This window comes from Lepus europaeus, chromosome 4 (genome assembly GCF_033115175.1).
Source record: "Lepus europaeus isolate LE1 chromosome 4, mLepTim1.pri, whole genome shotgun sequence".
NCBI classification, from domain to species: domain Eukaryota; kingdom Metazoa; phylum Chordata; class Mammalia; order Lagomorpha; family Leporidae; genus Lepus; species Lepus europaeus.
In genome coordinates, this window is record NC_084830.1 from 145,017,232 (window position 1) to 145,029,936 (window position 12,705).

The following is a 12,705-nucleotide window of genomic DNA, read 5'->3' on the forward strand; positions in this document are numbered from 1 at the left end:
CGTGGGGAAATCCAGATGGAGTTTCTGGCTCTTGGCCTCAGCCTGGCCTAGCCCCAGCTATTGTGGCCATTTGGGCAAGTAAATCAAAGTGAATCAAATATCTCTCCTCTGTCACTCTGCCTTTCGAATAAAATTAATCTTTTTTAAAAAAAACCTACACAAAGAGATGAAGAGCATCAGACCTTGTAAACAGGTGCATTATTATACAAGAAATTTACGTCATTTTTTAATGTTTTAAAAAGTAAAAAATAACAATGTATCGTGGCTTATATAATGTACTAAGAGGTAAAAGATACAGCAACGATAGCACAGAGAGAGGGAAGATGGCAGTGTCGCATTATCATGTCTTTAGGTGAGCACATGGAGTGCTTAGTACTATCTGAAGATAGGCTGTGATAAATTTAAAGATGCATCCTAGAAAACCTAGAACCACCACTTAAAATTTAAATAAAGCAAAGCAGTGTAACTAATACACCAGGAGTAGAGATAAAATAATAAATACTCTGTCTGTAGTAGGGAGTCTGCACATGGAGAAGAAGGAAGTACTGATGTCCCAAGCACATATGTCCACCTGGAAAAAACAACTGCATCCAACTGTGCACTGCAGGAAACACACTTGAAATATAAAGTTGCAACTTAAAATAAAAGGATGGGAAAAGGACGATGTCAGTGATGGTGAGAGAACTGGAATGACTTAGATGCCGTCCATTGTGCAAGGAATGCCTGGAATAAAGAAGGATGTCATAATGATAAGAAACTTAACTCATCAGGAAATGTAAAATGTTAAATACATGTGATAATAGAGCTTTAAAATAAATAAAGCAGCTACTTAAAGACAAATTAACAAATATAGTTGGAGAGCACAGCACACTTTCCTAAATAAGTGACTGAACAAGCAAATAGCAAGTTGGTGAAGACATGATCTGAGTAACAGTACCAACCAACGTGAATTAACTGAAATTTGTGGGACACTATACCAAAAAAGAGGATACACTTTTATTTTTCAAGTGCAAATTTTTTTGACAGGCAGAGTTAGACAGAGAGAGAGACAGAGACAGAGAGAAAGGTCTTCCTTCTGTTGGTTCACCCCCCAAATGGCCGCTTCGGCTGGCGCTGCTCTGATCTGAAGCCAGGAGCCAGGTGCTTCCTCCCTGTCTCCCATGCGGGTGCAGGGCCCAAGCACCTGGGCCATCCTCCACTGCCCTCCCAGGCCACAGCAGAGAGCTGGACTGGAAGAGGAGCAACCGGGACAGAATCCGGCACCCCAACTTGGACTGAAATGTCTATAATGAAGCTCCTTGGGGTGCCGGCGCCGCAGGCGGAGGATTAGCCTAGTGAGCCATGGTGCTGACCTTCAAGTGCAAATATAACACTAAGCTGCAACATATGCTAAGCCATAAAAGAACTGTCAGTGAATTTAAAAGGATTGAAATCTCTGTCTAAAATGGAATCAAATTAGAATCTATAACAATAAAATATTTAGGAAATTTAAGTATCTGGAAAGCAAGCAGCCAATTCTAAATTATGTATACAATAGAGAAAAAAATCAAAGAGGAAATTAGAAAATCTTTTGAACTTAATTATATGAAGTTCAATGATGACTGTAAAAAAAAACCAAAACATTATAGTCTTCCCTCACTGCATATCAAAATTTGTAGAATGCAGCCAAAGCAGTGGTTGGAGGGCAGCTTATAGCTTTGAATCCTTGTAGGAAGTAGAAGAAAGGCAGGTGTTGTGGTGCAGCAGGTTAAGCCGCTGTTTGAGACGACTGCAGCTCATATTGTAGCGGCTGGTTCAAATCCCAGCTACTCTGCTTCTGATCCATCTTCCTGCTAATGTATCTGGGAGAGGGCAGATGATGGCTCAAGGACTTGGGTTCCTGACATGCATGTGGGAGACCTGTATGGAATTCCTGGGTCCTGGCTCCAGCCTGGCCTAACCCTGGCTGTTGCAGCATTTGGGGACCTCTCTCCTCTCCTCTCTCTCTCTCTCTTTCTTCCTCACTGACTCCCTATCCCCCTTCACACTGCTTTTTAAATAAGCAAGTAAATATTAAAAGTAAAAAAAAAGGAAGACCTAGAATCAGTGGTACAGGATTTGCTATTAAAGAGCTAGAAAAGGACTAGCGAAGTGCACAGTCAGTAGAAGGAAAAGCGTAGTGAAAGGCAGGGTTCGGTCAAATAGGAAGCACTATTGGAAAATCATGACCCCACAGTTGGGTCATCAAAAAAATTGATAAACCTCTGGACTAGCCAAAAAATACAGGAACACAAATTACCAGTGTCAGGAATAAAAGACATAGCCACGTAGCTTAGGGGTGTGGAAGGAACACTGTGAAAATCTTCGTGAGAATAAATATGACAACTTAGATGACATGGACAAATTCCTTGAACGAGGCAAGTTACCAAAATGCAAAACACTGGTGTCGTGGTGCAGTGGGTTAAGCTGCTGCTTGCAATGCTGGCTGAAATTTTGGAATGCCAGTTTGAGTCTCCGCGGCTCTGCTGCCAATCCAGCTCCCTGCTAATGCATCTGGGAATGTATTGGAGGATGACTGAAGTACTTGGGCCCCTGCCATCTATGTGGGAGACCTGGATGGAGTTCCTGGTTCCTGGCTTTGCCTGGCCCGGCCCCAGATGTGGCCATTCAAGGAGTGAACCAATAGATAGAAGAATCTCATGTGTGTGTGTGTCTCCCTTTTTCTCTGTTACTCTACATTTCAAAGAAATAAATCTTTTAAAAAAACAAAAACAAAAAACACACAAGAACTAGAGGGGCCAGCGCCGTGGAGCAGCAGGTTAAGCCACCGCCTGTGATGCTAGAACTCCTTATGGGTGCCAGTTTGAGTCCCTGCTGCTCCACTTCCAATCTAGCTCTTTGCTAATGTACCTGGGAAGGCAGCAGAAGACGATCCAAGTACTTGAGCTGACTTTGTTCTGGCCAGCCCTGGCCATTGCCATCATTTGAGGAGTGAACCAGCAGATTGAAGATCTCTCGCTCTCTGTGTCTCTACCTCTGCCTTTCAAATAAATAAATAAATCTTTTAAAATAATTCATTAATCAATTAAGTTAAAACCTCACTGAGGGTGGGCATTGTGGTGCAGTGGATTAAACCACCACTTGGAATGCCCACTTTCCATATCAGAGCGTCTGAATTCAAGTCCCACCTCTGCTTCTCATCCAGCTCACAGCTAATGCATGCCAGAGGAGGCAGCAGATGGTAGTTCAAGGGCCCTGTCACCCACATGGAGACACAAATGGGGTTCCTGGTCCTTGGCTGTTGTGGCCATTTGGGGATGAGCAAGTGGACGGAAGATATCTCTCTGTAACTGTCCCTCCCTCTCATTCTGACTTTCAAATAAACTTAAAAAAAAATAAATCAGAGGGGCCGACGCTGTGGCATAGCGGTTAAAGCTGCCACCTGCAATGCCAGTATCCCATATGGGCACCGGTTCAAGTCCTAGCTGCTCCACTCCTGATCCAGCTCTCTGCTATGGCCTGGGAAAACAGTGACAGATGGCCCAAGTCCTTGGGCCCCTGCACCCATGTGGGAGACCCGGAGAAATCTCCTGGCTCCTGGCTTCGGATCAGCACAGCTCCGGCCATTGTGGCCAGTTGGGGAGTGGATGGAAGACCTCTCTCTCTCTCTCTCTGCCTCTCCTTCTCTCTCTGTTTAACTCTTTCAAATAAACAAATCTTTTAAAAAATTAGAAAATTGGAGTAACAAATTGGTGTAATGTTATATCTATTAAATAATCGAATTATTAATTTAAAACCTTGCTGTAAGGAACATGTCAGCTGAAGGTGAATTCATTCATGAGTTCCATTGTACAAACTCAGGAAGTGGAGGGGTGAACGTTATCTAATCTGTTTCACAGGGCGACTTGCAGCTAGGCCAGGAGCACGCGGAGTTATTACTAGAAAACTGCCAACCAATACCCTCCACGATTACAGACCTGAAAACCATACGAGCGGTGGGTGCTGTGACACAGTGGCTTGTGAAACCGAAGTCCCATTCAGAATACCTGGTTTGAGTTCTGGATCCTCTGCTTCCAATCCAGCTTCCAGCTAATATGCCTGGGAGGCAGCCGGTGCTGGACTCAGTGCTGGGGTTCCTGCTACCCACGTGGAAACCGAGATGGAGCTCCTGGCTTCTGACTGCAGTGAGGCCCAGCTCTGCTGTTGCAGGCGTTTGCAGAGTAAACCAGCAAATGGGAGGCCTCACTTCCTCTGTTTCTCCCTCTCTCACTCTGCCTTTTAAATAGGTAAATAAATCTATAAAAAAAAAAAAAACCTAAGAAATATTCCCAAGTAGAACCCAACAATATACAGTTGAGATCATCAACATAGTCAAAGGCTGGTGTTTTTTGTTTTTTTTTTTTGAAGATTAATAAAAAGCTAAACTACTGATAAGAGTGATCAAGAAAGGAAGAGAAAACACAGTTCCTAATGTCAGGCCTGAAGAAGGATGTGACTAGCGTCCACAGACATCAAAGGCAGGCTATCATGAATATCATGAATAACTCCATCAGTAAATCTGACTCAACATGGACAGATCCTTTGAAGAATCCCACAAAAACTCACATGAGAAAACTTAGAAATTCTGATGAACTTTCTGTTTTAAAAATTCAGTCTGTTGTTAAAGACTTTCCTGTGCCCTTTATGTATTGCCAAAATCAAGATGCTGGTGTTTTATTTAGAACATTCACACATGAGCGTAATTTTTCTTTCTTGTGATCTTCTCAGATACTGGATCAAGGTTCTGCTGACCTACTAAAACTAAATGGTAGTAAGTTATGTATTGCTATTTATAAATAGCCATTCTGTTTGTCTCCAAAGACATAGTTCCTTGCCTATTACCCTATGATTTGCAGCAATGCCTGTGAGTAAAAAAATTACTAAGTTCCTTCCCCACTGAATTGAGCTTTGGCCATGTAACTTGCTTTGGCCAGTGGCACGTGAATGGGGCTGAGGTTCATCATGGCTGAGCGGGAAGCGTCAAGCACTGTTAGGTCCCTGTCAGCCTTCTTGCTCTTTGTCCTCTGATACTGGAACGTGAAAACACCAAGTTTGAGCTGCAGGGCTGCTCCTTAAGCTTGCAGCAAAGAAGACACAGATGGCAGGCACAGCACGCCCATGGCCTTGAGAGCTGCAGCCAGTCCACAACTGACAGATAAGATCAGATGAACCCCTGTCGTTTTGTATCATTGGAGGATCATTTGGGTCCCCAGCACGCTATAGGAAAATTGACCTGGTGTGGAAAGTGTCCCCCTCCTTTTTTTTCTGTTCCCTGAAATACTTTGTGTATCATTGGTTTCCTTTCTGATGTGCAGGGCACAATGTGGGGAAACCATCTGGAGTTCTGTTAGTGGGAATCTCTGCTCCCCTCCCCTTTCACTCTCCTCCCTCCCACTCATCTTTCTTGCCGTTCTTTCCTTTCCCAAAAGAAACTAAAACTAAAGTTTCCAGAGTTTGATTTTATGATGAAGAATTCATACACACAAACATATTGGGATCTGGACCATGGGGTCTCTGCTTCTTCTTAGTTCATTTCTTTTGGTTATTCAGCAAACACATCTGTAGATTTTTTTTAAGCCATTATGTAGTCTCTCTAAAGTTTCTGCTGGTACTGTGCAAACTTCTGTCAGATAAAGAACTAGAATCCACGTGTAGGGTATGACACTCTGGGGGTGACAGCACACAGAACCGGTGCTTCCGCAGCCCTGCCTGTTTGTGTGTGGTTGTTGGATCTCCTGTGGAATCAGGAAGGCTGGGGCCTGAGGGAGCAGAAGAGTGTGTGGTCACGTGTGTGTGGACAGGTCAGCTGAAATGGTCATGGGCAGCCACGTTGTGATGGGCAAAGCCAAGCAGAAAGACGGGGCTTCTGCTGGCCCTGGCGGGGGGCAGCTGTTTGATATGGGCTGCTGGTCCTGTGCCGTTGTCCGGCTAAGTTTTCTGAAATGAAGATCTAGAGCACGTTTCCAGGAAGGCATCACTTCCTGGAACTTCCGAGCTTTCAGACAGGTGAGGTGCATCGCTGATTTGCGCCCAGCTGGCCTGTTGCCCGTGGAGCGTCTCCTGCCTTCTTTGGAGTCTCTGGGGCTCGTATGGTGTTGGTTGACCTTTTTTAGTGAGTTTTTGGCTTCATGTGTTGATTTTGCTTTTGAAGAATTTGTCCATTTCACCTAAGTTTTCAAAGTTAGCAGCATAAAGATCTTCACAATATCTTACTATTTTAGGAAAGTCTATAGTATTCCTAGTAAAGTTCCCTTTATCATTCTTGGTATTAGTAATTTATAGTTTTTCTTATTTTTCTTGATAAGTTTTGCCAATAATTCATCAATTTAAATCTTTTGATGTTCTCTGGTATATGTTTGATTTTTCTCTGTTATATGTTTTTGTGGCATTAATATCTGTTCCTATCTTATTTTTTCCTTCTACACTCTTTAGATTAATTCTGTTTTTTTTTTTCTAACATAAATAGCATCTGGGTTTTTTTAAAGATTTTATTTATTTATTTGAAAGGCAGAGTTTCAGAGGTATAGAGGTCTTCCATCCCCTGGTTCACTCCCCAAATGGCTTCAATGGCCAGTGCTGCGCCAGTCCAAAGCCAGGAACCTGGGACTTCTTCCAGGTCTCCCATGTGGGTGTAAGGGCTCAAGGACTTGAACCATCTTTCTCTCTCTCTCTCTCTCTCTCTCTCTCTCTCTTCTTTCTCTCTCTCTCTTTTAAGATGTTTATTTATTTATTTATTTGAGATGTAGAGTTATAGACAGTGAGAGGGAGAGACAGAGAGAAAGGTCTTCTGTCCACTGGTTCACTCCCCCAAAGACTTGGACCATCTTCTACTGCTTTCCCAGGCCATAGCAGAGAGCTGGATCAGAAGCAGAGCAGCTGGGACTCGAACCAGTGCCCATATGGGACGCTGGCACTGCAGACAGCGGCTTTTACCTGTTACACCACAGTACCAGCCCCTGTTGTTCTTTTCTAAGAAGCATTTTAAGGCTATGAATGCACCTCCAAGCACAGCTTTTGCTATAGCACATGTTTTGTTTTTTTGTTTTTTGTTTTTTAATTGTTTATTTGGGAGGCAGGAGGGAGGCAGAGAGAGAAAAAGAGAGAGCAAATGCAGTCCCGTCTGCTGGTTCACTCCCCAAATGTCCACAGTGGCTGGATTTGGATGAAAGGGGTAAGGAGGAAGCCAAAGCCAGGAGTTTAATTCAATTACCTGAGCTGTTACTGTGGCCTCCCAGGATCCACATTTGCAGAAAGCTGTAATCAGGAGTTAGAGTTGGTGGTTGAACGTGGGTACTCTAATATGGGACAGAGGCATTTTTTTTATTTTTGTTTTTTAAAGATTTATTTATTTATTTGAAAGAGTTACATAGAAGGAAAGGCAGAGGCAGAGAGGGGTCCATTTGCTGGATCACTCCCCGGATGGCCGCATGGCCAGGGCGTGGCCAGGCTGAAACCAGGAGCTTCATCTGGTCCCCCATGTGGGTGTAGGGGTCCATGGACTTGGACCATCTTCTCTTGCTTTCACAGGTGCATTAGTAGGGCACTGGATCAGAAGCAGAGCAGCCAGGACTCAAACCGGTGCCCATATGGGATACTGGCACTATAGGCAGCAGCCCTAGCACAATGCCACAGCGCTGGCCAGGGACAGGGGCATCTTAACTGGCAGGCTTTGCAAATGTTAGCTCCCAGTCCGTTCAATTTCCTAATAATATTTTCTTTTTTAAGGTGTAGTTTATATAAAATAAAATGCACAGGTCCTAGCTGTTTAGTTTCATGAATTGTGAAAGTAAATACACTCCAGTAACCACCATCCAAAGCAGGACAGACAAATTACATCATCCTCTATTCTTCTTCAGTCAGTGCCTCTGCCAGGGGCCACCAATATCTATCTTCTAGCATCATCAGTTTCTTTAGGTTTAAGGGTTTTTTTTTTTTTAAGATTTATTTATTTATTTGAAAGAGTTACACAGAGAGAGAAGGAGAGGCAGAGAGAGAGACAAAGGTCTTCCATCCGCTGGTTCACTCCCTAATTGGCCTCAATGGCTGGAGATGCGCCGATCCAAAGCCAGGAGCCAGGAGCTTCTTCCGGGTCTCCCTTGTGGGTGCAGGGGCCCATGGACTTGGACCATCTTCTACTGCTTTCCCAGGCCACAGGAGAGAGCTGGATCAGAAGTGGAACAGCCAGGATACGAACCGGCGGCTATATGGGATGATGACACTGCAGGCTGTGGCTTTACCCACTGTGCCACAGCGCTGACCCCTTGAGTTTTCTGTAAATGAAAACATACTACCCATATGTAAATAGATTATTAGGGCACATCTTCTTTTATACCAAGACTTGCTTTAGTATCTTGATCTCAGTGGTTTAGAAGTTCCATTGACTTTTCTGGTCTTGCCTGCAGCTGATTGGATCCAACAGTTGTAGCACCTGTTAAGGATAAATTTTGTTCCACTTTAATTTTTCAGTCAAAATTGCATAAGCTGAACAGCTGATCTATCTGTGGTCTTGGCTTTGGTTTGTGCTGTGAATAGTCAATCCTCCTCAAGTAGAGCCCAAATGACTAATTTTTTCCTTGCAAATTGATGTGGATGATCTGCTGCAGGCCTCATCTTCAACTTTGTCTCATCCCTTCTTAAAACATTTTATCCTGGGGCAGGGTTTGGCACAGCAGTTAAGTCACCACTTGAGATGCCCACATCCAGTATCGGATGCCTGCATTGAGTCTTGGCTGCTGTACACTTCTGGTCCAGCTTCCTGCTAATGTGCCTATTGGCATCCTGGAAGGCACCCATGTGGGAGACCTGGATGGAGTTCCTGACTCCTGGCTTCAACCTGGCCCAGCCCCAGTCATTGTGGCCAGTTGAGGAATAAAACAGCAGATGGGCAATCTTCCCTGCCCCTGGAGCTTTGCTTTTCAAATAAACAAGTAAGTCCTTAAAACAAAACAAAAAAATACCCTGCACATTCCAGTTTCCATTCTCACCCAACTGGCAAAAGCTAATTGTCAGCACGGTGAGGATGTGGAGCAGTGGGAGCTCTCCTACGCTGCTGGTGGGAATGTCAACTGGGACAGGCACTCTGGAGAACGGTGTGGCATCATCTAGTAGAGCGGCTGATGGACGCCCCCCACGAGCTATCCTTGCTGCCCTTGATGTTTATCCCAGAGGAAGTCTTGCACGTGGACTTCAGGAGAGACCAGGATAAAGATGCTCCCAGCAGTGTCGTTTGTTCTAAAGTCCCTCGGTGTCGTGCAGGGCTTATTCACATGCACGGTGGAAATGAGTGAACGACAGTGACAGCCATTGGCTTGGATAAATCTCACAGACCTTTTCATGCAAGGCACGTGCAGAACAGCACGTCACATTGTGACACCACGTATGCACATTAAACACATGCAAAGCTAAATTTGTTTAAAATTCACAACGTATGGTTAGATTATAAATAGAAGCAAGGAATAATAAAAAAATTCAAGGTAGTAGCTCTGGGGAATGTAATCAAAGAGGCACAACTGCAGTTTGAATGGTACTGGAATGTTAGGTTACTTGGTTCAGGGGCTCAAGGGAGTTTGTTTTATTATTATTCTTTAAGTTTCAGAAATATAAAAAGGCACGGAAGATAGTAAAATAATCACCTCTGTGTCCATGACCCAATTTAAGGTGTAGAACTTTACAAAAATAGTGGAAGCGCGGTTCAGTAACCCTTCCCGATTGTGTTCTTCCTGAATCCCCAGTGACTGTGGTTCTGGCTCCTGTGGCTTGTTCATGTGCTTGTCTTCTCAGCCTCATCTCCTGATGCAGCTACTGTTAGAGGGTTGTATTGTGTTGTGTATTTTGTTTTTTGTTGTCTTTGTTTTTAAAGATTTATTTATTTATTTGAAAGTCAGTTACATGGAGAGAGGAGAGGGAGAGGGAGAGAGAGGTCTTCCATCCGCTGGTTCACTCCCCAGTTGGCCACAATGGCAGGAGCTGCACCCATCAAAAGCCAGGAGCCAGGAGCTGCTTCTGGGACTCCTACGTGGGTGCAGGGGCCCAAAGACTTGGGCCATCTTCTACTGCATTCCCAGGCCACTGCAGAGAGCTGGATGGGAAGTGGAGCAGCCGGGTCTTGAACTGGCGCCCATATGGGATGCCGGCACTGCAGGCTGCAGCTTAACCCGCTACACCACAGCGCTGGCCCCAAGGTGCATATTCTTTTGCAATTATTTTCCCCAAATTTTTTATGTCTCTTTTTCCGAACGTTAAAAAAAGTTTGTGGGGGCCAGTGTTGTGGCATAGCAGATAAAGCTGTCACCTGCCACACCAGCATCCCATATGGGAACCCGTTCATGTCCTTGCTGCTTCACTTCTAATCCAGCTCCCTGATAATGGCCTGGGAAAAGCAGCAAAAGATAACCCAAGTGCTTGAGCCCTTGCCATCCATGTAGGAGAACTGGAAGAAGCCTCTGGCTCCTGGCTCAGCTTTATAGCTTTATCCATTGCAGCCATCTGGGGAGTGAACCAGTGGATGGCAGATCTCTCTCTCTCTCTCTCTCTCTCTCTCTCTCTCTCTCTGTAACTGTTTCAAACAAATAAATACAACTTTTTAAAAAATGTTTGTTCCCAGGGCCGGCGCTGTGGTGTAGGAGATAAAGCCACCACCTGCAGTGCCGGAAGAAGCTCCTGGCTCCTGGCTTTAGATCAGCACAGCTCTGGCTGTTGAGGCCAATTAGGGAGTGAACCAGCAGATGGAAGACCTCTCTCTCTGTTTCTCTGCCTCTCCTTTTCTCTGTGTGTAACTCTGACTTTCAAATAAATAAATCTTTTTAAAAAAGTACACATTTCTTGCATTCATCAGTGATTTACAAAATATAAGTATGTGCCAGATAATGTGTGAATGCTGACTATTCAGCATTAAACAAGACTCTTTTAAAAACACTGTTTACAGCTAATCCTCCGCCTTGCGGCACCGGCACACCAGGTTCTAGTCCTGGTCGGGGCGCCGGACTCTATCCCGGTTGCCCCTCTTCCAGGCCAGCTCTCTGCTATGGCCCGGGAAGGCAGTGGAGGATGGCCCAAGTGCTTGGGCCCTGCACCGGCATGGGAGACCAGGAGAAGCACCTGGCTCCTGGCTTCGGATCAGCGCGATGCGCCGGCCGCAGCGGCTATTGGAGGGTGAACCAACGGCAAAAAGGAAGACCTTTCTCTCTGTCTCTCACTCTCTATCCACTCTGCCTGTCAAAAAAAAAAAAAAAAAAAAAAAAAAAAGACTGTTTACTTATTTGAAAGGCAGAGTTACACAGAGGCAGAGGTAGAGAGAGAGGTCTTCCATCTGCTGGCTTGCTCCCCAGAGGGCCGCAATGGCTGGAGCAGTGCCGATCCGAAGCCAGGAGCCAGGAGCTTCTTCCAGGTCTCCAACATGGGTGCCCAAGGACTTGAGCCATCTTCTACTGTTTTCTCAGGCCATAGCAGAAAGCTGGATCGGAAGTGGAGCAGCCGGGACTCGAACTGGCGTCCATATGGGATGCTGGCACTGCAAGGGGCAGCTTTACCCACTAAACCACAGCGTCGGGCCCTGTGTCACTTCTGTCCAGCTCCCTGCTGTGGCCTGGGAAAGCAGTAGAAGATGGTCCAAGTGCTTGAGCTGCTGCCACTGACATGGGAGACCCAGAGGAAACTCCTGGCTCCTTGCTTCCTCCTGGCCCACCGGGGAGTGAGCCAACAGATGGAAGATTTCTCTCTGTGTGTCTTGTCTCTCTGTCTCTGGAACTCTGCCTTTCATTCCCTGCTCGCCGCCTCAGGATTTATTTTTTTGAAAGAGTTAACAGAGAGAGGGACAAACAGAAAGAGACATCTTCCATCCACTGATTGACTCCCCAGATGGCTGAAACAGCTGGGCCTGGGCCATAAGGAAGCCTGGAGCCTAGAACTCCTTCTGGTCTTCCATGTGGGTGGTAGGGCACCTGGGCTACCTTCCAGTGCCTTCCCAGGCACATTAGCAGGGAGCTGGATCAGAAGTGAGGCAGTATCTAGGATTGGATCCAGTGTCTCATAGGGGGATGCTGGTGTTACAGGCTGCTGGAATGCTGACCCCTAGACAATACTCTTGACTCAACATTCTTTGCTAAAAGCTAAAGGCTGTAATAATAAGGATGTGATTGTTTATCATACCTACAAATTAACAGGTTCTTAATGCCATCAAGTAGCCAGTCAATGTTCAGATCTCCAAATTTCTAAGTGCCTTTTTTTTTTAACATTCTGTTTTAATCAAGTCCCTGATTTTTCTTCTTTCTTATTTTTATTTGAAATTGACAAAGCAAGCAAGATGGAGGCATCATCTGGGTCACATCTCAGATGCCTGCAATAGCTGAGGCTGGGCCAGGCCAAAGGTAGGAGCCTGGAACTCAGCCTAAGTCTCCCATTTGAATGTCAGAGCCCCAGGTACTTGAGCCATATCCCACTGCCTCCCAGAGTGTGAACCTGCAGGAAGCTGGAATCAGAAGTGGATCTGGGGGGCCAGCACTGTGGCTTAGTTGGCTAAACCTCCACCTGCAGCACCAGCATCGTATGGGCACCGGTTCAAGTCCCAGCTTTCCAGCTGCTCCACTTCCAATCCAGTTCTCTGCTACGGCCTGGGAAAGCAGTAGAAGATGGCCCAAGTCCTTAGGCCCCTGCACCCTTGTGGGAGACCTGAAAGAAGATCCTGGCTCC

At 45.5% G+C, this 12,705-nt stretch overlaps 1 protein-coding gene across 10 annotated transcripts in view; it reads left to right on the forward strand.

Annotated features, from left to right (window-relative positions):
* CDKL3 (cyclin dependent kinase like 3) overlaps positions 1-12,705 on the forward strand; it is a 113,188-nt gene that overhangs the window by 73,743 nt on the left and 26,740 nt on the right. Inside the window, exon 13 of one of the 10 annotated variants that reach the window (XM_062189151.1) lies at positions 3,879-3,959. The exons of 8 other annotated variants lie outside the window; for them this stretch is intronic. Coding sequence is in view for 1 of the 2 variants with exons in the window: in XM_062189145.1 (XP_062045129.1) it covers positions 3,879-3,894 (16 nt within the window). In the remaining variant the exon portion in view is untranslated. Of the gene's footprint in view, positions 1-3,878; positions 3,960-12,705 lie in introns of those variants that run through there. One more of the 10 variants, XM_062189145.1, reaches the window with a different exon arrangement.